At 62.4% G+C, this 25,928-nt stretch overlaps 1 protein-coding gene across 12 annotated transcripts in view; it reads right to left on the bottom strand.

Moving 5' to 3' along the window:
- Positions 1 to 228: 228 nt before the first annotated feature.
- SH3BP2 (SH3 domain binding protein 2) overlaps positions 229 to 25,928 on the bottom strand; it is a 40,273-nt gene continuing 14,573 nt past the window's right edge. The window contains exons 1-13 of one of the 12 annotated variants that reach the window (XM_022554786.3): positions 21,882 to 22,626; positions 11,402 to 11,541; positions 10,148 to 10,250; positions 8,623 to 8,740; positions 8,197 to 8,267; positions 7,240 to 7,328; positions 6,911 to 6,979; positions 4,499 to 5,138; positions 2,992 to 3,115; positions 2,774 to 2,829; positions 2,237 to 2,318; positions 1,507 to 1,566; positions 229 to 1,151 (exon numbers count right to left, since the gene is read on the bottom strand). In XM_022554786.3, the coding sequence (XP_022410494.1) occupies positions 1,014 to 1,151; positions 1,507 to 1,566; positions 2,237 to 2,318; positions 2,774 to 2,829; positions 2,992 to 3,115; positions 4,499 to 5,138; positions 6,911 to 6,979; positions 7,240 to 7,328; positions 8,197 to 8,267; positions 8,623 to 8,740; positions 10,148 to 10,250; positions 11,402 to 11,541; positions 21,882 to 21,964 (1,773 nt within the window). In that variant the 5' untranslated portion in view covers positions 21,965 to 22,626 and the 3' untranslated portion in view covers positions 229 to 1,013. Of the gene's footprint in view, positions 1,152 to 1,506; positions 1,567 to 2,236; positions 2,319 to 2,773; positions 2,830 to 2,991; positions 3,116 to 4,498; positions 5,139 to 6,910; positions 6,980 to 7,239; positions 7,329 to 8,196; positions 8,268 to 8,622; positions 8,741 to 10,147; positions 10,251 to 11,401; positions 11,542 to 12,168; positions 12,208 to 12,539; positions 12,719 to 14,013; positions 19,746 to 21,881; positions 22,627 to 25,928 lie in introns of those variants that run through there. The other 11 variants (XM_022554791.3, XM_022554789.3, XM_022554784.3 and 8 more) reach the window with 11 other exon arrangements.

Raw genomic sequence — 25,928 nt, 5'->3', positions numbered from 1 at the left:
AGGAAGCAAGGGGATGATCGGTGCTGGGCCTGCACCAGGCATGGACCAGACAACTTGGGCATCTGGATACCACTGTCCCCACCCACCCCTGGCCGACACAGGGCCTACTCTTCCTGCAGCACTGTAACCATCACTTCCTCCAGGAAGTCTTCCTGGAGCCCCCAGCTGCGTTGCAAGCTCCCAGCCCCTGCACACCCCGCTGCCATGGACGGTGGGCGCTGTGCATACCTTCTGCCCGGTTGTCTCCCGGTAACCACTGGTTAAGCCAACGAATGACCCAGTTACTGATGTGAGGGGCCTCACTGCCCTGGACCTGACTTCTGGCGGCAGAACCCGGCGTTCTGGATACAGGCTCTGGGCCCAGACTGTTCAACTTTTTGGGTCCTGTTCTGTTACCAGCTGTGGACCCAAGGGTAAGTCATTTAGTGCCCTGTGGCCTAGAAAACAAGACCACCTCCTAGAGGTCCCGTGAGCTGACCTGCTACAGTCAACACTTGGAGGCTGGTGTGGGTACTCAGTAAGGCTGGCCGTGCCCCCTTCCCAGTGCAGCCCTGGCCACCGGGGCAAAGGTCATCTGTGCTTTATTGTGCGGCACCGGCCCCTCACGGAGCCTGTGTTGTAGCGTTCCTGGGGGTCCAGCCCCTGCCCAACCGCAAATACCTCAGCCCTACCCAGCTCCCGGCCCAGTGCCAGGGGGGCGTGCTGGGGGTACCAGAATTTCTGTAAATCAAGTCCAGACTGGGCTCAGTCCTAGGCTCCTGGGAGGTGGGCAGGGTGAGACAGGAGAGCCCCACACAATTCCCTGGAGCCCAGGGCCTGGCCAAGCCCCGGGGGACCCAGCCTGCTGGGCGGGGCCTGGCCTGGCAATCTCTGTGAGGCATCCACTGGGGAGGCCCCGGGTCAGAGCACGGCGCTGGCTCCCGCGTGTTCTCCCGTGCAGGCCGGTCTCCTTCTGCGGGGCCCAGGGCTGTGGCCCTGTGGCCGTCTCTGCCCAGCAGCGGGCAGCACAGGCGTCACCTGGGCCTGGCGTAACCGTAGGGGTGCCGCAGCAGCAGGCTCTGGTGGCCAGGCAGCACGTGAGTGTGGTAATGCTCCACCAGGCTGCCCACGCTCACAAACAGGACCTCGCCCTCCAGGTAGAACTTCGCCTCCTGGGTGGGGAGTGGGGCAGGGTCAGAGGGGCCAGCCAGCCGGCCCTCCCTGTAAGACGGGGCGGCCGGCAGTAACACTCTGCCCAGGGGACGCAGGCCAGGTCTGTAAGTAAGCCTAGGGCCGAGGGCTGATCACCCCATCTCCTCTAGGGTCAGTGGAGGACAGAGAAGCCAGGAGAGGGGGGGAGGTGGGGCCACGGAGAGAGGCGACGGTGGAGGAGGGGTGTTTGGGAGTGCTGGCCTCAGACCACCCACTACCTATGCTCTCCCAGGGAGATTCTGCCCTGACCCCAGCCGAGCCCGGGACCAGGTCTCCCCTCCCGCCCAGGGCCCTCGGGTAGGCCAGCCTGCTCACCTTCTCAAAGATGCGGTAGTTCCTCACTTTGCTGGAGGTTTCGTCCCACACGACCAGAACCTGCAGGGAGAGGAGCGGGCAGAGGACGGCTCACTCCCCTCAGGAAAGACACAGACTCGGGGTGCGGGGGCAGCAGCGTCGAGGCTGGGTCCCTGGGAGAGGGTCCCCCTGCCCATGGACAGCAGGGTCAGGATGGGCGGCCCCTTGCCCTGGGACTCCTGCCCTCAGAGAGTCTGCTAAGACGTGACTGACAGTAGCAGGTGCCTGGTCCACACTAGGACCATCTCCGACACTCAAGGGGAAACAGGCTTAAGTGAGGTCACACGAGTTACCCTTGGAGGGGCCCAGGCAGAGCCAGCAGACCTCCTAACGTTCCCACGGCCCCAGGCAGCCTCCCCTTCAAAGAGCAGGAAGGGGAACCCCCTACCCCGTCAGAGCCCCGGGCCCCCCAACCCTTCCTGTGCCTCATGCCCGTGCTGGGGAGTGGGCACCACTGCAGACGGTGCTGAGTTCCTGAGAATGGATGGGGAGAAGGGGCTGTAGACCTCAAGGATGAAACCCGGTTGAAAAGCCAAGTAAGAGGCTGCGCGGGGAAATGAGCTACGAACTGTAGAGTTCTGTGCTCGCCTGTCAGCCCGGGTATGTAGAGAGCGGCAGACCCCACCACGCAGCCATCTTGGGGGCCTTTGCACAGCAGGGTGGCGGCTGAGCATCCTCCCTGGGTGCCTACCTTCCCCGCCTTGGTGGAGGAGTTCCGGATGCAGTAGAGGCCGTCCAGGGGCTCTCCCCGGGGGCTCGTGGCTTTGAACAGCCTACAAGAACACAGCCGTGTGAACAGGTGAGCCCCCCCTCAGACGGCTCTCTCAAGGACCCTCCAGCCCCCACCACCACATGGCTTTCTGTCGTCCCAGATTCTGCAGCTCAGGTTCCGAGAGCACTGGGGACCATGAGGGCCGGCCACACAGAGCCCAGGGCGAGGCCAGAGCAGGGGCTGAGCTGGCAGGAGTCGTTCTTTCGCCGGGTTTCTCATGGCACTCAGCTGTGTTCTCGTGCCAGTAACTGCCCAGCACCGAGGCTGGAGAGGGGGACCAAAGAGCAGGAAGACCAGAGGGCGTGCGTTCGTGAGTGTGTGTGCGTAGGTATGTGTGTGTGTAGGTGTGTGTGTGTGTGTGTGTGTGTGTGTGTGTGTGTGTAGGTGGGGGGGGGCGGCAGAGAACCTCAGGTCTGCCAAGACAAGGCCTTGGAGAAAGAAGGGCTTCACACTGACCTTTCCACTTCGCAAGATTCCGTGGTGTTGATGAAAACTGAGCTGGGCAGTGGCACCTGGAGGGAGGCCGGCATGGTCAGCGTCAAGGCCCGGGTGGGGCTCTCCCCGCTGGCTGCCAGCCTGTGCCGGGAGCTGGGGCTGCGCACCGTGTCCCGCGCCCCCAGCTCCCCCGCGGCCGCCCATCCTGTCGGACATCTGGGCGCCCCACCCGGCCTTGCCTTCTCGTAGTCCTCATCAGAGTCCTCCCCACCAGCGTCCGCCTGCGGCGTGTCAGCCTGTGCGGGTTTCCGGGGTTTTTCAAAGGAGAAGCTCCTGAAGCTCTGCCCGTCGGGGGGTGATCTCCTGGACGGGAAGCAAACGGAGGAAGGCCGTGTCGTTGCCAGACGTGGGACAGGCCCCCTCTGCTCCCCCCAGACGCTGCTCCCCGTGCCTCCAAGTGACCACACCAAGCCTGGGGACCCATGAGGTCTGGCGCCTGCGGCCCTGGTGGCTGTCAAAGGCTCAGGACCACAGAGCTCTGGGGGGCTCCACACTGACCGCCCTGGGGTGGCAGCAGTCGCCTGAAGCCTGGCCGCCTGAGCCGGCGTCACCGGCAAGGGGGGTCCTGGGCTCCAGACGCTGTGGGCAAAGGGCCCAGTGCTGCCACGGACCAGCTCTGTGACCTCAGCCACGTTGCACTCCTCCCAGAGCCACGGGACGGATATGAATGGGTCGAGGCAAAGGGACACGCCCCTCACTGTGGCCACATGGTCCGAGCCTCCAGGGCTTCAGGGAGAGTTAAAGGAGGCCACCCTGGGATGGGCTGCCAGGCTGTGGGTGAGGCTGTGCTGTGGACGATCAGCTCTGCCACACGCAGCCCCGTGGCACTCAGGTCCAGACCCAGAGCACGAACACATGAGCCAGCCTACAACTCTGTGGCCCCTCACAAAACAGAACCATGAGTGTGCCAAGGGGTCCTCCCAGGCGCTCCCGCACGGGTGGCAGTGCTAACAGAGCCCTAGGGAGAAGGGTGCCGTGGTCAAGAGTACTCAGGAGGAACCGTACTAGTGTGCCCACTCAGGCTCCCCGCTGGGGCTCCCGGAGCCTTCCCTGCTGAGGGCCCTGCGGGCTGTGGGTGTGAGGACACACCAGTCTCCCGGCACTGCCCAGCAATAAAGCTGAAAGCGTTTCGAGCAGGCCTCGAGGTGAGTCACACACACGTTCCACATTCCACTGGGAACTGGCAGGTTCCCAGTCGGGAAGGGCACAAAGGCAGCCTCGGTGGCGTCAGAGCCAGGGTGGCATCTGGAGCCCCAGACAGGGCCGGGAAGGGCACTTCTGGCTCAGGAGGGCTCAGTCCCACACCTCCCCACAGCACCCGTCCCTGGGCAGGCTGGCAGCGCCCGGAGGGCCCTCACTGCACGGCAGCGGCTCTGGGAGGCTGGGGTGCGCAGAGCCCCGCCTCGCCCACTGCTCCCCAAGGCAGCCACGGGCTCCAGGCTCACCACCCACAGGGCTGGACCTCAAGGGCCAGGCAGGACACCCCTGGGAACCCCCGCGTCAGGTGTAAGGGAGGCCGTTCAGCCTAGGCAGCCCAGGGCCATCAAGGCGCCTTCCTCCCCCCACCCAGGCCAGGGCCGCCTGGCGCCCGTCACGGGCTGTGTGCCAGAGGCAGGGAGGCTGGGTCACCGGTGGGAAGACAGGCTGGGGAGGGGTCCCGGTGGCACCAGTGCGGCACAGACTCACTGGAGGTGGGGGAGGGGCGGCTTTTCTGGCCTGGGCAGGATCGCGGGCCGGGCTGTGGCCTCGGGCGTGGGCAGCTTTAGTGCAGGAGGCCGGGGGGCCACGGCGGGCACGAAGAGTCCGGGCTTGGCTGCCTCCCTCGGGGGGGCCACTTCAGCCACCTTCAAGAACTTGGGCTTGTTGGCCGGCACGGGAGGGGGCTCAGGTGTGGGTGGCCCCCGAGGGGACAGGTGGAAGGACTTGAGCTTGTCACAGTTCCTGGAGGTGGTAGCGGCTGCGCCGGCAGAGCTGGCGCCGTGGCCAGGGACCCGGGGCTCTGGGCCGGAGCTGGCGTCCTCGCGGAAGTAAGGTGGCTTCCGGCTGGGCACGGCGGGCAGGCTGCCTGGTGGGGGTTCACTCACCCTCCGGGAGGGGGTGGGCACCCTGGGGCTGGGCTCGAGCCACCTCGGGCCCAGCAGCTCCCTCCTGGAGTCCTCGGGGGCCAGGCCAGCATCGGGGAGGCTGCGCTTAGGGGGTGCAGGTGGCAGCAGAGGACCTGGACCCTTGGAGGAAAAGGAGTGGGCCTGGGGCACATCAGAGAAGACGGGCTTCCTGGGCGTGGGCACCGGAGGTGGGGGATAGGCCGGTGGGTGGATCAGGGCATCTGCAGAGCGAGGAGACCCATCTGGTGAGCGAGGGTCCCTTGCTAGAGGCCAGAGCAGCAGCACCTCTGCCGGCAAGGGCCGGCCAGGGCCAAGCAGGCGTGCAACCCCTCAGCACCCAGCCCCCCAGCCCGGCCACGCGGCCTACAGCCCCGATGCCCAGCACTCCCGATGCAGCCTTCCTTCTGGGACGCTGGCCCACCCCAGGCCACCCGGCCCTCCCGATCTGTCGCCCATACGGCAGCCTGTGCAAACTTCCTGAAGCCCAGGTGTCACATCAGGAGCCTTCAGCTTCCGGGGAAGCGGGTCGGGGTGAGAAGGACGAAGGGGCAAGGAAGCCTCCCAGGACCGGGCCTCAGCTGGGGTGGCTGGGAGTCCCACTAACAGAGGTGAGGAGGAAAGGCGGGAGCAGGCTGGGGGAAGCTGGGGGTTGGGTTTGCTCCTAACAAGTTGACAGTGCCACGAGACACCTAAGGGACGTCGAGTGGACTCCAGGGGCCCAGGCCCAGTTCAGAGGAGGGGCCCCAGCTGGAAATGTCAGGAGTCAACAGCCTGTCGAGGACACTGGCTGTGGCCCAGGAGCGACAGGAGAGGAGCGGGCCAGGCCTGAGCCCCAGGGTCGTGCGCGTGGGCACCCCGGGCAGCACAGGGCTGGGCGGGAGGGGACCTGGAGCACGAGGTGTCTGGGGCTGGCGAGGCAGGTGGGGGCAGGGAGGGGGCCCCGGGCCAAGTGCCACCCTCGGGCACTGGGGTGGGAACCCTGACGAGAGGCGTTCTGGGTGAGGAGCTGGGAATGCGCAAGCAGGTGTGCAGGGGCACTGGCCCCCTGGAGGTCCAAGGTGGGGATGAGGGTGAGGCCTCCGTGGGCTCTCTCCAGCCAGGGGTGGGGCAGACGGAGGCAGGGCTTCACCAGGGCTGTGGTCACAGGCCCGAGAGATGAGAGCCTGAAGCGGGCGAGCGAGGATGCAAAGACCAGAGAACGGACGAGGGTCTGATGTGGGCTCGGTGCTGGCCTGCAGGTCCTGGTGGGCTGAAGGCCCGTGGGAGCTGGGGCCCCAGAGGGAGGGAGCCAGTAGGAGGGAAGAGGGCTGGCACCTGCACTCGAGGGAGGCACAGCTAAGAGGAGGCCACGAGGAGTTGAGGGGGGCAGAAGGCAAGGTGGCTGGAGAGAAGGCCAAGGAACAGGAAGTCCCCAACCATGATGAAATCAACAAGAACAAGAGGAGCTGGGGGAGGAGAGCTGGGGGTGGAAGGAACAGTGAGTGATGCGACAGACGCAGGACAGAGGCGTGGCCCTCCCCCACCCGTCCCTGCACTTCCCTGGGATGCCTGGTACAAGCCTGTCCCCTTGCCTGGCCGAGTGCTCTGGGGAGTGGGGGCAGGGTGGGGCAGTTGAGTGACCATCTGGCCACAGGTGCTCACAGCGAGCTATCCTCCTTCCCTGTTCTCAGCCCCCAGGGCCAGCCCTGGCTCAGCGTCCTATGTGTGGGGCTCCCCCTCACCTACCTCTGCACCGCCCCTCCCCCATCCCAGGCAAACTGGAGGAGGTCAGAGGAGCAGGTGAGCAGAGCCAGCCTCTTCTGCTCCGTTCCTCCCAATATTTGGGTTGAAGGAGGAAAACTGAGGCCCAAGGTGGAGACGGTCAGGCCTCAGGCCACCCGGAGCCATACCCAGGCTGAGAGCCCCAGCCCAGGGTGGGGGAGCCTCTGCTCCAGGCCCCAGCCCCTGTTCTCTACTCCCAGCGCTCCCCAGGCCCACCGGGTGCCCCACCCACCCTCGGGCTTCCCGGACTCGGGGCAGTCGGGTTCCATGTAAGAGTCGTCCTCATCGTCGTGCTCGTAGTCTGTGGGGCAGATGGAGGGTCGGACTCAGGGCCACCCAGGCCAGCTGCACCCAGGCCGGGGTGGCCGGGCAGGGCTCTCAGGACCTCGCTCCCTCAGGGGGGCCCAGGACCAGGATGAGGTGGGCAGGATGGGAACCCAAGACCCAGGCTGCCTGGGGAAGCCGAACGGACGGAGCAGGGAGGCAAGCCAGCTACGTCTCCCTCCGGGGCAGCAGCCAGGCGTGGAGAGACGGCGGGCAGAGGATGGGGACGCGCCTCACCTTCATTGTCAGTGGGGTACGGAGAGAGGCTGATGTCCACGGGCCGCTCAATGGCACCGTAGAAGCTGTCTGTGTCCGAGCTGGAGTCGCTGAGCGCAGGGCGGGCAGGGCAGTGAGTACCGGGCAGGGGGTCTCCTGCACTCACAGTCTCGGACACGCAGACAGACATACACACATACAGACAAGGATGCAGCCACACGCACGTGGACACTCAGACACACGGATGCAGACACACACACAGATAAACACGAAAACACACACGGAGACGTGCGGACACAGAAAGATCTAGACACACGTCTACACACAAAACAAGGGCAGACAAGGGGACTGGAAGCTGTGGTGTCTCCCTCCTCAGCCCCACCGTGGTTCTCGCCACAAGTACACCCCGACCGCCCAGACGGTGCCAGGCCTCAAGGCTGGGCCCACGTCCCCGCCTGCTCCTGCACTGGGGGCTCAGGCAGGGGCCTGCGGGACCGCCTAGGTGTACCCAGCCCTACCTGGGCCTCCCTATTCTCATGTCTGAAAGGCCCGGATGGATGCAGCTCCCGCCCAGAGAGCCCCCGCTGCTTGTTGAGCCACCTTCGCTGTGCGGTCATCAACGCCCAGACAGCCTGGGCCACTGCCCCGGGCACTCAGTCTGCTCTCACTCCCTAGTGAGGGGCGCTGGGAACCCGAAGGCCTGAGCTGCTAGAAACGCCGGGCTTCCTGGGTGCGCAAGTAAAAGCACGTGTAATCCCCAAACAGGAACTACCAACGGGGTGCACGCATACACATGCTTACACACTCGGGTGCACACACACAGGTGCACACCCCGCACACACGTGGCCCAGCTGGCACCTTCAGAAAAGCCTTCAAGGAGGGGATTCTGGGCCAAGCCCCCAGGGGTCAGGAGGCAGGCACACGTGTCAAGTCCAGGGCCCTAGTGACACCCGCCCACCATCACACCCCCAGGCCCACCTGGCATCCAGAGGCAGCTCCTTCTTCTCATGGAAGTGGCCAATCTCCCTGCGCAGCAAGGCCATCCAGCTCTGCGGGTCAGTCAGGCCCTCAGCGGGCATGATGGGGCCCAGGGGAGGAACCCACCCTCATCCCTCCTCCCCTGCCCGCACTGGCTGGTCTGTGTCGACCACCAAGGTTGGGGAAGACGACCCTGGCTGGCCCTTCTGGGGCCGCGGCCCCCCTTCAGCCCACCCAGGGTTCCTCCTGAGACAGCGTGCTCTGAGTGTGAGGGGGCTGGCGCCAGGCCCTGGGCGTGAGGACTGGAGACCGGGGGGCGGCACCCACCCAGCTGCCCATGCCCCAGCCATGGCCCCTCCGGGCCTGGACGGGGGCCCTGACAGTTCCCCGTCCCCACAAGGCAGGTCCAACCCGGCCCCCCATCACCTTGCGCTCGTCCTCAGAGGAGGCAGAGAAGAACCACGTGCGGTGCTTCTTGCTGATGTGGACGATCTTGAAGGGGAAGACGTTGCTGGATGTTGTCTCCTCAGCTGCCCGCATCACCCTGAGGGCAGTGCCAGTGGTCACCATGCGGCCCATGCCCGCAGGGACGGCCCAAGCACAGCCCCGCCCCTGGACAGGTCTTGGCACCCAGCACCACGCCCCGAGGGACATGGGAAGATCTGGACGGTTGGCCCATCGATGCTGCTGGCTGAAGGCCTGGATGCGTCAGGCAGAAGGAAGCGTGTGGGCAAGGGTGGGCAGTGAGCGGAGGGCACAGGGGTCCAGGAGGGCTTCCAGGGAGCAGCACGTGCAGGGCTCTGAGATGAGGACATGCCACCCTCGCTGCCCACCAATGCTACTTTACTTGGATGCCTCGGGCTCCGCCTGGTCCCTGGCCTACCTCCTGGGGACCCTCATGGGGCTCGTGTCACCCTCAGCCCTGCCCCTGCTGCCAGGTGGCTGGCCTGAGAACATTTCAGGGAAGTGAATCACTGCGGCCGCTCCTGCAGCCAGGACATGGAGTTTGCGTAGAGATCACAAACTCTACCATGGGGGGCGCTGTCAGGCTGGGCGCCTGGGGCAGGTGTGTCCCTCCAGCCCATCAGACGGCCTGGACCATCCCCTGCTGCAAGGCTGCACTCCCACCAGGCCAGGGGTGGTTGTGTTTGGGGAAAGGAAATGTCCCTCCCCAGGGGACCCCAGAGTCTGACCCACCAGTGCCCGCTGGCAGCCACAGGGCCCTGGAGCCTCCCCCGGCCTCCACCTGGCGGATGGGCACTGGGCTGGGTGCTTGGGGCAAGTTTCCCTACAGAGCTTGCGGCTAGCATGTGAGTGCAGGCCTAGAGTCACCCCCTCCAAGGGCGCCAGTCCTGCCACTGACACCACGGGACCCTCAGGTTCTCAGAGGCAGGAAGGGCTGGGCCCTCCCGGGGTGGGCAGGGGCACAGACTAATGCCATTGGGTGCAGGGCCTGGGTGGTGTGACACCAAGACCTAGAGTCAGGAATCACACTTGACCCCCACGTGCAGGCGAGGCCGTGGGTGGGCCCACACGTGCCAACATGCCCCATCCCCCGGGGAGGGGGAGGCCCAGTGCCCATGAGTCAGAGAGCTCCTTGAGGACAGGCTCCTGGCCAAATGATAGACTGGCAGCCCGCAGCAGGGAACTGGCCCCAGCCTGGGAGGCCCCGGGAGCCAGGGGGCCTGGGGCAGGGCCTGGGCTCTTGGCCAAAAGGAGGCGGAGATGGTTGAGGGGGAAAAGGTGGGGAGGAAGGAGGGACGCAGAAGACACTGGGCTGCGACCGAACGGGGACCCTGTAGAGCAGGCTGTTGCAACCCTCGAGGCTGATAAAGCAGCAGGAAGCCCCAGCCTCGGGTGTGAACCATCTCAGGAAAGCCTGGACTCGCCTTGGGTGGCAACCGGGGGCAAACCCACTGGCCGTGGGGCTGGGGGTCAGTGGGGCACTTACCGGTTGTAGCCACTCAGCGAGAAGGCGCCCTGCGGGGAGGCGGACGTGCTGCTCTTGAAGTAGTAGATGCAGCGCTTGTGGATGATGACGAAGCGCAGGGGCCCTGCGGAGCGGGGCGAGGGCAGGGGCTGAGCCTCTGGGCAGGCCCCACTCCAGGGACCACGCCTGGAGGCCCTGGGCGACTCCAGGCCAGGCCTCCTGCCCCCTCCCCAGGAGTCTACCATGGGGTCAAATGCTGACAGATGGATGGGCATGCTGGTCCCTCCAGGGCAGGGGAGATTCAGGGGGTTGTGTGGCGCTACCGCAGGCCCTAGGGACAAGGGACTAAAGTGGCTCAAGGAAGGGCAGAGCCAGGGCCAGAGGCCCAGGGAGGCCACAGAGCCGCCTTGCTGGGTGGAGCGAGGCTGGGGGCAAAGATGCCCAGAGATCTTGCCAACAGGAGCCACTGCTGTGGAGCCAGTTATGGTGAGAACCCCTGGGGCTACTGCCCCGTCCCCGAGCAGCCCCTCCCAGGCCTGGAGGCGGCTCATTTACAGCCCCTCCTTGGAGGCTGCTGTTCAAAGAGGAGGGCAGACCAATCGGAGCCCACAGAGAAACCAAACCAGTCAGCCTGGGGCACCTCAACCAGGCAGCACAGGGCCAGGGAGTCCCTGGCAAAGGGCACAGCTTGAGCAAAGGCACGGGACGCTCGTGGCTGGTCAGAGGGGTGGGCAAGGCCCTGATGCTCTTGGGCTTCAGCATCTCCCAGGCCTGGGGGCTCTCTCCCTCTCCCAGCCTGCTGTCCTAGGCACCAGAGCCCCGGTCTCATGAAGCTCTGGAGGTCCAGCACCCAGATGGCTGTTGGCCTGGTACGTGGGTTCATTGCAGACAGAGTGACTGCCTGACTCACTGAACACCCACCTGATAAGGTGAGGGCACCACCCAGGGGCCAGACCTACCAGGCCAACGAGGGCTCCCGCCCCTGGCCACAGGCTGAAGCTCCCTTGTCCAGCTGGTCACCACTGTGCACCAAATGCCCTCCTATCTCCACCCGCTGCACCACCCCAGACCCTTCCACAGTCCTGGGGGCTGGGGAGGCCAACCTCAGGGCCCCGAGGGGGTGCCGGCAGGGAGAGAAGGGAAACTCTGGAGGGCCCACCAGGTAAGAAAGGAAGAAGAGGCTCAGAAAGGAAGGGTGCTTGGCCAAGGAGGTCCAGTGGGGCTCAGCCCTGTCCCCACGTCCCCATTGTGCTCCCCACCACTCAGGGGACTCACACTTGAGCAGCTGCAGCTGGGTGCCGCCCTTCTTGTGCAGGTAGCCAGCCTTGGCCACACCCCCAGGCATGGTCAGCAAGTTCTGAGCACCAATGGCCTTCATGGGGATGGGCCAGTGCATCTCCTCGGCCGCCATGAAGCTACAATAAAAAGGGAAGGGGACATGTCTCAGCCAGGGTTGGGGGCCGCACCCTCGCCAAACAATCGTTTGGTGGGTTGGCTGGGATCCACAGTGTCCCAGTCAACCTGGGGCATCGTTCGGGCAGGGGCCACCCAGTGCACGGTCTCCAGGGGCAGGCTGCCTGCCTCAGGGTTAACCCAGGCCCGCAGGGCCCTACATTCCAGGCCCGGCTGTAAGGCCCCGCTGCTCAACAGCCTCTTACTCATGTTCCAGCTGCTCTCCCAGAAACCTGGCAGGTTCTTTCAGTTTCACACTTCCGGCCTCTGCCTGGAATGACTGTCCCCCCTCCTCACACAGAGAACTCCTACTCGCCCTTCAAGACCCAGATTCAGACTCCCCTCTTCTGTGACGCACCTCAATGCCCAGTCACATTCGGGGGCCTCCCGCACCGCACCCCTGGTCCCTCTGAACAGCACCCACCCACCCCGCACTGTTTTATCCAGTGCCTGCCCCCACCCCACCCGGGGCATGGTCCGTCCGGGGGCCCCAGTGGAGTTGGAGGAGCAGTTCGGGTCAGACCCAGAGGCCCAGCCTTGCTGGAACTCCTGCCCCATCCCCAAACACACACACACACAAAAAAACCCACTCCGCTTTCAGCAAACCGGCAGGCTCCAACAGATGTTTACCGCCTCCCGCCTCCCCGCACGCCTGCTCCTCGGCCCCTGCCCAGGTCGCTCGGGCTGCCCGCTCCAGCTCCACCTAAGCACAAAGCCACCCCTCTGGCCTGCGCCCCAACCAACAGTGGAGCCTCCGACAAAGCGCGCCACCCCCGCGCCCGCCCGGCGGCCCGCACCGGACAGAACCCCGCGGGCGTAGGGAGGAGGGGGCCCCGCGCCCGCCCGCCCCGGGTGGTGCTGGCAGACGGACAGGCCCCCGCCCCGTCCGAAGCCCCCAGACCCGCCGGAGCCGGCCCCCGCCCGCCTTTGTTCCCGCCGGAAGCGCCGGCTCGGTCCTCACAGCGTCCACGCGATGGGCACGGCCGGCTTCGAGGGGTTGGCCCGCGCCCGCCTCCCCTGCGCGCACTGACAGGGCATCGGGCCGCGCGCCCGGGCCGCCGCCTCGCCCGCGGCGCCCTCCTCCCGCCGGCCCCTGGCCCGCGGCCGCAGCCCCTCGCCCGCCATGCCGCCGCGCCCCCCGCCCCTGCCCCTGCCCCGCCCCCTGCCCGGCCTCCGGCTCCGCCCCTCGCAGGTGAGGCGCCGCCCCTCCCGTCAGCCCGCGGGGCCTCAGTTTCCCCGCCGGCCGCTGCGAGGGTGGGGCTGCGGGGGCGCGGGAACGAGGGGGCGCGGGGGCGCGGGGCGGACGCCCGAGGGGCCGCCCGGAGTCGGGAAGCCACGGAGGTAAACGGGCAGCCGGCCTCACGACCCCGCGCGGCTGGAGGGCCCCCGACCGCCCCTACACCCGGGCCCCAGCCCCTCCGGCTCCTGGCGGCCGAAACCTTGGAAAAGTGCCTCCTCCTCCTCCCGGAGACCCGGCCCGCAGCTCTGTCAAGGGTGGTGCGGGCCGCCCCGCCTCCCGGGGCTGAGCTGGAGTTGAAGCGGGGCTGGCTGGCGAGTTTCCCCTCCCCCCGGCCCCCCGGGGCGCGAGCACTTAGGCTCCCGGGCGGGGCTGTCGGTCCTCCCTCGTTCCTCCCCCGTGGCCCACTCTGGGCGGGCTGCGTCGCCTCTCTGACCCGGGATTCCTTGCAGGGGTCAGGGCTCCGGTCCTTGGCAGCTCCACCTGCCTGGAAGGATGTGGGCACCTCTCCCAGGAGCCCCCTAGGCTGGCTACAGGCTGGCCTCCCAAGCATGCTGCCTTCTCTACCTCCACTTGCATACAGGCTGCCACCGAGATGGGCCACCTGCAGCAGAGGGTGGGTCTGACAGCTTCCGCCCTGCTCCCACCCAGCGGGCGGTCCCTGGTTTCCAGGCCTCTGCCTCAGGCCAGGGCTCTGGCCCCTTCCCGCTGCAACCAGCCCCTGCCTCTCACGCCTCTACAGCAGCCTCCCTCCAGCCTCTGTGCCTGTTCCCAGTGCCCTTGCCAGCCCCACGCCCCCAGCATTCCCAGCCCTCTAGGCTGCCTCCTCGCAGCCCCCTGCCTGTGCCCCACTCCACCACCTCCGGGCAGCCCCCCCCCACCTCCTCTCCTCAAGTCCCTCCCTGGCCTCCAGTCTCTTTCCTCCATCACCCTCCCCTCAGCACAGGCTCCAGCACACACGCCATGCCCATCACTGCTCTGTTCTAAAGCTCCAGGACCTGCTCATGTCCAGCTGGCCCTTCTGGATCCAGCCCCTGTGGACCTTTCTCACAGGCTGTCCTCCAGCCCTCCACCTCCCGTGTGTGTGCCTGCACCAGCCAGGCCCGTGGCTCCTGTTGCTCAGATCCACTGCGCTGCCCCCTTCAGGCCTCTGTCCACACCGTTCCCACTGCCTGCTGTTACAGCTGAACTAACTCACCCTCAGGAGGTGGTTCAGATGAACCCCAGTCCTTCACAGACTCCTCCCAAAACCGAAGAGCAAGGCACTCATGCTAAGAGGTCGGCGTGGGCTCCCCTGGTGGCGCAGTGGTGGAGAGTCCGCCTGCCGATGCAGGGGACACGGGTTCGTGCCCCGGTCCGGGAAGATCCCACATGCCGCGGAGCGGCGGGGCCCGTGAGCCGTGGCCGCTGAGCCTGCGCGTCCGGAGCCTGTGCTCCGCAGCGGGAGAGGCCACAACAGCGAGAGGCCCGCGTACCGCAAAAAAAGAAAAAAAAAAAGAGGTCGGCGTTACCTTGATACCAAAACCAAAGACCTCGCAAGAAAAGAAAACTACAGACCAATATCCCTATGAATGTCGGCGTAAAGTTCCTCACCAAAATACTAGCAAACTGAATCCAGCATCATATAAAAAGGATTCTACACCACGTGGGATTTATTCTAGGAATGCAAGTTTGATCTAACATTCAAAATTCAAAAAAATGTAGGAAATTGCGTGGTGGTCCAGTGGTTAGGACTCAGCGCTTTCACTGCCAGGGCCTGGGTTCGATCCCTGGTGTGGGAACGAAGATCTCAAAAGCCTCACGGCACAGCCAAAACAACAACAACAAAAAACACAAAAAACAAAACTCAAAGCAGGTAATACATTATATCAATCTAATAAAGAAAAAAAAAACACGCTTATGCTGATAGATGCAGAAAAAGCATTTGACAAAATTTGACAATCCTTCATAATGAGAACACCCAACCAACTAGGAGTGGGAGGAACTGCCTCAATCTGGTAAAGGACATCTACGAAGAACCGAGAGCTAACATCATAAACAATGGTGAGTGACTGAAAGCTTTCCCCTACAAGCAGGGACAAGGCAAGGACATCAGCTCTTGCCACTTCTATTCAACATTGTACCAGAGGTTCTAGCCAGGACAATTATGCAAGAAGAAGCAATAAAAGCTATGCATGGGCTTCCCTGGTGGCGCAGTGGTTGAGAGTCTGCCTGCCGATGCAGGGGACGCGGGTTCGTGCTCCGGTCTGGGAAGATCCCACATGCCGCGGAGCGGCTGGGCCCGTGAGCCATGGCCGCTAAGCCTGCGTGTCCGGAGCCTGTGCTCCGCAACGGGAGAGGCCACAGCGGTGAGGGGCCCGCGTACTGCAAAAAAAAAAAAAAAAAAAAAAAAAGCTATGCAGGTTGGGAAGGAAAAAGTAAAACTATTCAAAGATGAGATGATTAGAAAATCCAAGGGATCCACTAAAGAAAGAATGATTAGAACTGATAAACAAGCTCAGCAAGGTGGCAGGATACCAGATGGATACACCAAAATCAGTCCTATTTCTCTACACTAGCAACGAACAATCCAAAAATGGAAGAGGGTTAACTCAAGTGCCCCCTCTTTCAGGTGGTCCCACCAGCTCAGGCCCAGCACACAGGGGGCACCCAGGCAGTCCCAAAGGAGGTGTAGAATGCTGACCCTGCTGGGTGCTGGGGACTGCACGTTGCCTGGAAGGCGCAGGAAGCTGAAACAGAGCCCCACCCTGCTCCATCGCCTCCTCCCCCATCTGTAAGGAGACCTGGCATCTGTGTGGGGCAGGGGGTGCCAGAGGCAGAGCTGAGCATGATGGGGCCCACCCCTCGTCCTGGCTCCACACCTGAGCGAGCATGGGGAAGGAGCTGGGGTGGCGCGCGGTCCCACCCTGGTCAGCTCGGTGGCCAGGCAGGTGCAGGCCTGTGAGGGGCTCAGTCTCACCTGGCCTCCGTCCCTCTGCGGGCAGGAGGAGGGCTCTTGGGTGTCCACGGGCTGACCTTGGGTGGGGAGGGTGGGTTGTAGCAGGCCTGGTCGTGTTCCACCTTCACCTCCCCTGGGAATGTCCCTGCTTCAGGAACAGACATCCACCGCCCTTCTCCAGAAGATGGACCATCGAAGGGGAAGCTCATCCCGATGGCCGGATATCCTCTGGCCGCCCGGCCCTGCCCTGCACCACTGGGTGAGCTGGGTTGGGACCTGCCCAGGAACACAGTGCTAGGCATGCTCCCCAGTCTCTGCTCCGTGCCCACCCCCACCTTCTCTCTCAGCTGCGATTGGTCTGTGTGACCCAAGGCCCAAGGCTGTAGGGGTGAGGGCAGAACAGGCCGGAGAAAGCTGCTCTTTCCCACAGAGACAGCCCCGTTGGGCTCCAGGAAGCGCAGGCTCTGTGGCTTCCACCTGCCTTGGGGCTGCGAGCCTCCGGGGCGTGTGGTCACATCCCCTGCACAGGCCCACACATGAGCCGTGGCTCCGCACACTCGGTCACTGTCACACGCGGTGCACCCAGACAGGATGTGTGCATGAGCCGCACGGCCCGAAGGCAGAAGGTTCTGTGTGTGCACGTCAGTGTGTGTGCACACGCGTGTGTACCGGTGTGAGCCTGTGCACCAGGTTGCCTGGAAGGTGCATGAGGAAGGCGCTGGAGGGCGGGGTTCCCTCGGCTCTCCTCTCCTGCACCCGCAGGTGCGGTCTTGGCTGTGGTGAGGGAGCTGGCACCTCGTGGACCACAGGGTCGGGGTTCCGTCAGTGGTGACCAGGCCGCCCATGTGTGGGAGCTGCAGGGTGAGGAGGGTCTGGGGGGTCCCAGCCCCGAGGGAGAAGAGACCAGGTCCCCCAGTGCGCTCACTCACACCTATGCACACACTCATTCATCGCAGGCCTGCATGCACGCTTATACACTCACGCCCGAAGGCACACTCTCACATACCCACCTGCACATAATCATACGTGCACACGTACACACATGTACTCGCTCACACAGGCTCACACGCATACGTATGCACACACTCATTCATCGCAGGCCTGCATGCACGCTTATACACTCACGCCCGAAGGCACACTCTCACATACCCACCTGCACATAATCATACGTGCACACGTACACACATGTACTCGCTCACACAGGCTCACACGCATACGTATGCACACACTCATTCATCGCAGGCCTGCATGCACGCTTATACACTCACGCCCGAAGGCACACTCTCACATACCCACCTGCACATAATCATACGTGCACACGTACACACATGTACTCGCTCACACAGGCTCACACGCATACGTATGCACACACTCATTCATCGCAGGCCTGCATGCACGCTTATACACTCACGCCCGAAGGCACACTCTCACATACCCACCTGCACATAATCATGCGTGCACACGTACACACATGTACTCGCTCACACGCATACGTATGCACACACTCATTCATCGCAGGCCTGCATGCACGCTTATACACTCACGCCCGAAGGCACACTCTCACATACCCACCTGCACATAATCATGCGTGCACACGTACACACATGTACTCGCTCACACAGGCTCACACGCATACGTATGCACACACTCATTCATCGCAGGCCTGCATGCACGCTTATACACTCACGCCCGAAGGCACACTCTCACATACCCACCTGCACATAATCATACGTGCACACGTACACACATGTACTCGCTCACACAGGCTCACACGCATACGTATGCACACACTCATTCATCGCAGGCCTGCATGCACGCTTATACACTCACGCCCGAAGGCACACTCTCACATACCCACCTGCACATAATCATGCGTGCACACGTACACACATGTACTCGCTCACACAGGCTCACACGCATACGTATGCACACACTCATTCATCGCAGGCCTGCATGCACGCTTATACACTCACGCCCGAAGGCACACTCTCACATACCCACCTGCACATAATCATACGTGCACACGTACACACATGTACTCGCTCACACAGGCTCACACGCATACGTATGCACACACTCATTCATCGCAGGCCTGCATGCACGCTTATACACTCACGCCCGAAGGCACACTCTCACATACCCACCTGCACATAATCATACGTGCACACGTACACACATGTACTCGCTCACACAGGCTCACACGCATACGTATGCACACACTCATTCATCGCAGGCCTGCATGCACGCTTATACACTCACGCCCGAAGGCACACTCTCACATACCCACCTGCACATAATCATACGTGCACACGTACACACATGTACTCGCTCACACAGGCTCACACGCATACGTATGCACACACTCATTCATCGCAGGCCTGCATGCACGCTTATACACTCACGCCCGAAGGCACACTCTCACATACCCACCTGCACATAATCATACGTGCACACGTACACACATGTACTCGCTCACACAGGCTCACACGCATACGTATGCACACACTCATTCATCGCAGGCCTGCATGCACGCTTATACACTCACGCCCGAAGGCACACTCTCACATACCCACCTGCACATAATCATACGTGCACACGTACACACATGTACTCGCTCACACAGGCTCACACGCATACGTATGCACACACTCATTCATCGCAGGCCTGCATGCACGCTTATACACTCACGCCCGAAGGCACACTCTCACATACCCACCTGCACATAATCATACGTGCACACGTACACACATGTACTCGCTCACACAGGCTCACACGCATACGTATGCACACACTCATTCATCGCAGGCCTGCATGCACGCTTATACACTCACGCCCGAAGGCACACTCTCACATACCCACCTGCACATAATCATACGTGCACACGTACACACATGTACTCGCTCACACAGGCTCACACGCATACGTATGCACACACTCATTCATCGCAGGCCTGCATGCACGCTTATACACTCACGCCCGAAGGCACACTCTCACATACCCACCTGCACATAATCATGCGTGCACACGTACACACATGTACTCGCTCACACAGGCTCACACGCATACGTATGCACACACTCATTCATCGCAGGCCTGCATGCACGCTTATACACTCACGCCCGAAGGCACACTCTCACATACCCACCTGCACATAATCATGCGTGCACACGTACACACATGTACTCGCTCACACAGGCTCACACGCATACGTATGCACACACTCATTCATCGCAGGCCTGCATGCACGCTTATACACTCACGCCCGAAGGCACACTCTCACATACCCACCTGCACATAATCATACGTGCACACGTACACACATGTACTCGCTCACACAGGCTCACACGCATACGTATGCACACACTCATTCATCGCAGGCCTGCATGCACGCTTATACACTCACGCCCGAAGGCACACTCTCACATACCCACCTGCACATAATCATACGTGCACACGTACACACATGTACTCGCTCACACAGGCTCACACGCATACGTATGCACACACTCATTCATCGCAGGCCTGCATGCACGCTTATACACTCACGCCCGAAGGCACACTCTCACATACCCACCTGCACATAATCATACGTGCACACGTACACACATGTACTCGCTCACACAGGCTCACACGCATACGTATGCACACACTCATTCATCGCAGGCCTGCATGCACGCTTATACACTCACGCCCGAAGGCACACTCTCACATACCCACCTGCACATAATCATACGTGCACACGTACACACATGTACTCGCTCACACAGGCTCACACGCATACGTATGCACACACTCATTCATCGCAGGCCTGCATGCACGCTTATACACTCACGCCCGAAGGCACACTCTCACATACCCACCTGCACATAATCATACGTGCACACGTACACACATGTACTCGCTCACACAGGCTCACACGCATACGTATGCACACACTCATTCATCGCAGGCCTGCATGCACGCTTATACACTCACGCCCGAAGGCACACTCTCACATACCCACCTGCATATAATCATACGTGCACACGTACACACATGTACTCGCTCACACAGGCTCACACGCATACGTATGCACACACTCATTCATCGCAGGCCTGCATGCACGCTTATACACTCACGCCCGAAGGCACACTCTCACATACCCACCTGCACATAATCATGCGTGCACACGTACACACATGTACTCGCTCACACAGGCTCACACGCATACGTATGCACACACTCATTCATCGCAGGCCTGCATGCACGCTTATACACTCACGCCCGAAGGCACACTCTCACATACCCACCTGCACATAATCATACGTGCACACGTACACACATGTACTCGCTCACACAGGCTCACACGCATACGTATGCACACACTCATTCATCGCAGGCCTGCATGCACGCTTATACACTCACGCCCGAAGGCACACTCTCACATACCCACCTGCACATAATCATGCGTGCACACGTACACACATGTACTCGCTCACACAGGCTCACACGCATACGTATGCACACACTCATTCATCGCAGGCCTGCATGCACGCTTATACACTCACGCCCGAAGGCACACTCTCACATACCCACCTGCACATAATCATACGTGCACACGTACACACATGTACTCGCTCACACAGGCTCACACGCATACGTATGCACACACTCATTCATCGCAGGCCTGCATGCACGCTTATACACTCACGCCCGAAGGCACACTCTCACATACCCACCTGCATATAATCATACGTGCACACGTACACACATGTACTCGCTCACACAGGCTCACACGCATACGTATGCACACACTCATTCATCGCAGGCCTGCATGCACGCTTATACACTCACGCCCGAAGGCACACTCTCACATACCCACCTGCATATAATCATGCGTGCACACGTACACACATGTACTCGCTCACACAGGCTCACACGCATACGTATGCACACACTCATCGCACATGTACACGCTCACATTCATTCTTATACATGCACTCATTTCCACACATGCCTGCTTGCACTCAAATGTACTTATACACACACACTGACTCACGTGTATATTCACACACACACACACACACACACACACACACACACACACACACACACAGCCTCCAGGGGCTAGCAGGACCTTTCATGGGTGGCCCCAGTGCCCTGGGCAGGCAGCTTGGGCACAGGTCAGAGTAATCATCACTACCCCGCAGCCCTGCACTGGTCCAGAGCCAAGTCTGACCTGACAGCTCATTAAACCCCACAGGCATTGCTTTACCTCCATCTCACAGACTAGGACACTAATGAACAAGCTCAGCAAGTCGTCAACTCGCATGGCGCACACCGGGCACTCACCGTGGGGACCAGACTCTGTGCTTCTCGAGGACCACCCCACGTCACCATCCTAACACCCCCTGACGTGTGAACCTGTGTCACCCCCACGACACTGATGAACACGCCGAGGCTCGGAGAAGCTGAATAACTCAGAAGTCATACAGCCAGTGAATAGTGGAGCGCTCAGCCTGTCCCGCCCCGCACAGAGCGGGCGCTAGGTGGCGCTGGAGGGGCGGGGCCGCAGCGCCTCTTGGTTCCGTCTCTCCTTTCAGTTTCTCCTCCCCCTTCCTCTTCCCAGAATCTTTCTCCATAAAAGAATGAAAACCAAAAATCTCCAGTGAAGGCCAGTGACGAGCCATGCCAGAGGGAGGGAGGGAGGCACGACCTGGGCTGGGGTCCCTGAGACCCTGAGGCTCTTCGGCTCCCTGCCAGGCCCCCCAGCACTGCGCTCCCAGGGCAGGCAGGCAGTGGGAGCTCACACAGCTCTCCGTGTCCCCGCAGTGCAGGCACGGTCACACTGACACATCATCACACTCACACACGCACACACACAATGTGTGCACCCAGGACCCAAACGCCAAGGCCACCCAGGCAGGGCAGCACATGACCAGGGGGCGGGGTTGTCCTCTCTGGGCTCCCACTTGCCCCGTCCAGCTGAGGGCTCTCCTCTCCGCGGCCCAGGGCCAGCGTCCTGTGCGCCCCACCGCGGGCCCCGTTGAGGGGGGTTCTGACTCCTCACGGGGACTCCCTGAGCGGCTCTACAGGTGCTGGGCCGGCACCACCTCCCGAGCCCCCAACCCCAGGACCGCCCTGCTGACCTGGTGGCACTGACCCAGCACATGACTGTCTTCTTGCCTGGCGACGGCTTGGGGGCAGGTGTCCTGGGGCCCAGGAAGGCCATGTGGCTCAGGGGCCACGGGGCGGGGCTTCAGCCGGCCTCCCCTAGGCAGGCGCGGTGCAGTGCCCCGCGCAGCCCAGAGTGCTGGGCCGGCTACGCCCGCGGAGCCTCCTGCTGACAGCCGCCTGCTGCATCTGGGGCCCGTGGCCTCCAGGGCTTCCTCCCCGCCCAGGGCTTCCTGTTGCCGGGCCCCTGGGCAGCCCCGGGTAGCCAGAACTTCCTGCCTTCCACCCTCTGAGGTCCTGAGGCCCAGCGCTGTGCCCAGTCAGTGCCGTGTGGCCTGCTAGCTTTGGGCCACGCCCACTGTGGCCAGAGACCGCAGCTCGCCAGGCCCCGGGATGAGGCCAGTTGGACTTCTTCCCAGCAAATCGCTGAAGCCCCAAAGCCCAGGGCGCCAGGCCTGGCCTCCCTGACCCCAGAGACAGCCACACAAGAAGTCGGTGCTTACGCCCCACACGGGGAGCTCACTACTACCTGGGCGTGCTCCCACCACCACCACCACGGGCGCCACTGCCCAGCTCTACCTTCCGAGGCTACACAGCGCAGCTGTGCCCCTGGCACCAGAGCCTTCTGCGTTTCAAGGTGGCCACCTCTCTGCCCTTTGACACCAAGGGACCAAGGGATGGGTTCCGAGCCTGGGCCCAGGCGTCGGCCCGTCACCTTCCCTCCTCCCCCAAGCCTTCTGCCCCACCCCATCCCCCCACTCCAGGCACAGCCTCTGTGACAGAGCCGTGATCGCCGCTGTCTGCTGCCTCATGAACACCTGGCTGGCTAGAGAGCACTCACAGCCCCAGCGGCAAAGCACAGCCCTGGCACTCCCTGGTCCCTGACCGGGTCCCTCCCAAGCCTGCTCTGCCCCACCAAGCCGGGCTTCCTCCCCCGCCCGGGTCCACAGCCAGGAAGCTGGGAGCAGGGATTCAAGCCCAGGCTGCTTGGTGCTGAGCCCCCAGGCCCCCTGCCTCTCCTCCCCTGAGCTTGGGTCTCAAGGTCACACCTCGCCCAGGGAGGACAAGACCAGCTGGAGGAAGGAGTGCTTTGGGGCCACGCCACGGCAGGATTTGAGGGTGACAGAGGCCGCAGACTACGGGGTCCTCGGGCGTTGCAAAGGCCTCGTCCTGCCCGCCAGGTTTACCAGGGCATAGCCCTACAGCCAGCTGTGCCGGTGCCTAGACAGCCCGCATCCCTGTGTGTCGGGGCCTGAGGGAGGCCAGCCCTGGGCTGGGGGGCCTCCATCTCCCAATGTGTGCACAGCCCCAGACCCCTGCCAAGGTCCCCGCATCACCTGGGGGCCAGTCTGGGGTGTGAGACTACCTGCTATCTCCTGGAGGATGGGGCTTTTGTGTACGAGCTGTCCTCAGGGCGGGACCCTGGCCTCCGCAGCCTGTGTCAGCCTCAGTGCCCTCGGTGGCCGTGGGCAGGCCACGCCTTCAGGAGAAAGCTGACCACAACAGATGGACGGGTGGTGGCAATGGGGAGGTTCAGTGGGGCCCCCTGCCCTTCCCCTTTGCAGCCTGCCCAGAGTGGGGAGAGGGCTCCCAGTCAGACTCAGCTGGGCACCCTGCCCACCTCTATCCTCTGCCAGCTGTGCGCCTCAAGCTACTGACTTAGCCTCTCTGAGCCTTAGTTTCTTCATCAGTGCTCAGGGTTGAGATAAAATAGCAGGTTAGGAGCCCCTGGGGCTTGGGCAGCCAGGACAAGCCAGTGGAGCAGTTCTGGGACGGGGCAGGGGCTTCAAGGGGCCGTGAGGTCCAGAGGAGGTGCCCAGCAGGCACTGGATCAGGGGAGGCCTCCAGACGAGGGGCCAGGTTTGACTGAGAAGGAGTTTGCTGGGGCAGGGGTGGCCTGAGGAAGTCAAAGTCCGGGCAGCAAGTGGCCAGAGCCGGGGGAGGCTGCAGGGGTGGGCGGCAGGGGGGGAGGGGAGGGTGTGGGCACAGGCCTGCAGGTGAGAACTGCCCGGAACCGGGAGGCCGCCAGGCTCTCCCTGGGACATCCCATCCCAAGGATGGATCAGGAGGCCTGGGGTCCAGGAGCCACAGCCTCCCCTTGCCCCTGCCCCAGGAGGGCCACCAAGCGCTATCCACAGCAGAGGCAGAGTAGGCAGAGGGCCACACCCGCTGGAGCCCTGGCTCAGCACTAAGAGGCCCTAGGGGCAGTCACGCCCGAGCAGAGGAACAGGGGTCTCCGTGGAAGTCAGACCTGCGTCGACTCCTTCCCCAGCCCTACTCCCTCTGGGAGTCTGAGGTCAGGATTCCCGGGGTTGCTTTGCGACCTCTGAAGGCCCCGCCACTCCAGGCCTCTGTTCCTCCCTGTGCCCTCCCATCTCCCGAGGCAGCATTTCATCCGTGCAGCAAATAACGCAGCGATTCACATTCCTCAAACAGAGGACATTCAGGGTCCCTCCTTCAATAGTGGGAGCTCCACGACCTTTCACACTGTGCTGAGAATAACCAGCCCCCAAGCAGCAAGATGTGTGGGGCTGGGGTCCCTGCCCTCAGCAGCTCTGGTCTTCCACTCAACCCTCCCCAAGTTGCAGCTCCTCCCCCAGCTCCCAGGGCGGCTGCCTCTAAGTTCCAGGCTTGGGGACCACCCACCATGCCAGACGCAGCACACTTAGCAGGGTGGGTAGGACTAGACAGCAGCCGGCGGGGCAGGGGCCAAGAGTCAGCCTGAAAAAGTGGAAGGGAGAGCCTTCTGGCTTCCAGGGGTCCTCAGCCTGCTCTGGAGCCAGGCAAAAGCCCAGGCAAATGCCCACCACCTCTGCAGCAGGCCATGGAGCCTGCCCCACCCTGATGCTCACAGCCCACTTACCTGCGGTGACCCTGGGGATGCTAGGGTTCAAAGAGCAGGGCACTGGCCGGGCCAATGGTCAGGGAACAGAGGTGTGGGGACTGGAACCACGTCCCTGAGAACCCCAGCTCGGTGTCTCCCGCAGTCTCCCAGAGCCCTGTGCCCAGTCCAGTGCCCACCTGTCACCTTCAGGCCAAGGAGGGCCTGCCAGGCTCAGGGAGGGCCCTGGGGCCAGGGAAGGGTGGCTGGCACCTCCATTCGTGTGAAAACCTCAAGCTCTCAAAATAAGATGCTTTGCATCAGTCCCTCACAAAGGAAAGGCCCAAGGCCACCCACAGCCAGCCTGGGACCCACCTACTTAGTCCCCACCCTCCGGGGCCAGGGCCACGAGCCCTTCCCCTGTCTGAGCCTCACTCCTCTCTGCACAGGTGCTGTAAGCTGCCTTCCTGCGCAGAGCTGCAAGGATTCCCGGGAATTTGGTCCTGGGTGCCATCCAGCTGGGCAGAGGGAGCGGGTGGCATAGAGGGCAGGGTCCTGGTCACGGCCACCCAGTGTAGTGGGCTGAATGGGGGCCCCCAGAGACATATGTCCGAGTCCTAGTCCCTGGGAACTATGACCATGACCTTATTTGGAGAAAGGATCTTTGCATATGTAATTAAGGATCTTACCATGGGCCCTAAATCCAACAACAAGCATCCTTATAACAGACAAAAGAGAAGGGGGAAAGAAAACCCGGAAAAAGAGATCAGACTTGCGGTTACCAGAGGCGGAGGGTGGAATTGCAGGAAGGTGGTCAAAAGGTACAAGCTTCCAGTTATGAAATAAATAGGTCCTGGGGGTGGAATTGCAACACGGTGACTGTAGCCAACAGTGCTGTACGGTGTGCAGGAAAGTTGTAAAGAAAGTAAATCCTAAGAGTTCTCGTCACAAGGAAACATTTTTGTCCCTTTTTTCTTTTCTTTTTATTGTCTCTGTATAAAGAAGGTGGATGTTAGCTGAACCTATTGTGGGAATCATCTCACAGTATATGCAAATCAACCATCATGCTGTGTGCCTTAAACTTAAAAATAAAAAGAGAGGGCTTCCCTGGTGGCGCAGTGGTTGACAGTCCACCTGCCGATGCAGGGGACGCGGGTTCGTGCCCTGGTCTGGGAAGATCCCACATGCCGCGGAGCGGCTG

The sequence above is a fragment of the Delphinapterus leucas genome, chromosome 5 (genome assembly GCF_059928025.1).
Source record: "Delphinapterus leucas isolate spDelLeu-1000000601 "Yukka" chromosome 5, BTC_Dleu_Yukka2, whole genome shotgun sequence".
NCBI lineage: Eukaryota > Metazoa > Chordata > Mammalia > Artiodactyla > Monodontidae > Delphinapterus > Delphinapterus leucas.
The sequence above is the reverse complement of the archived record's forward strand: the minus strand, read 5'-3'. Positions and strand labels throughout refer to the sequence as shown.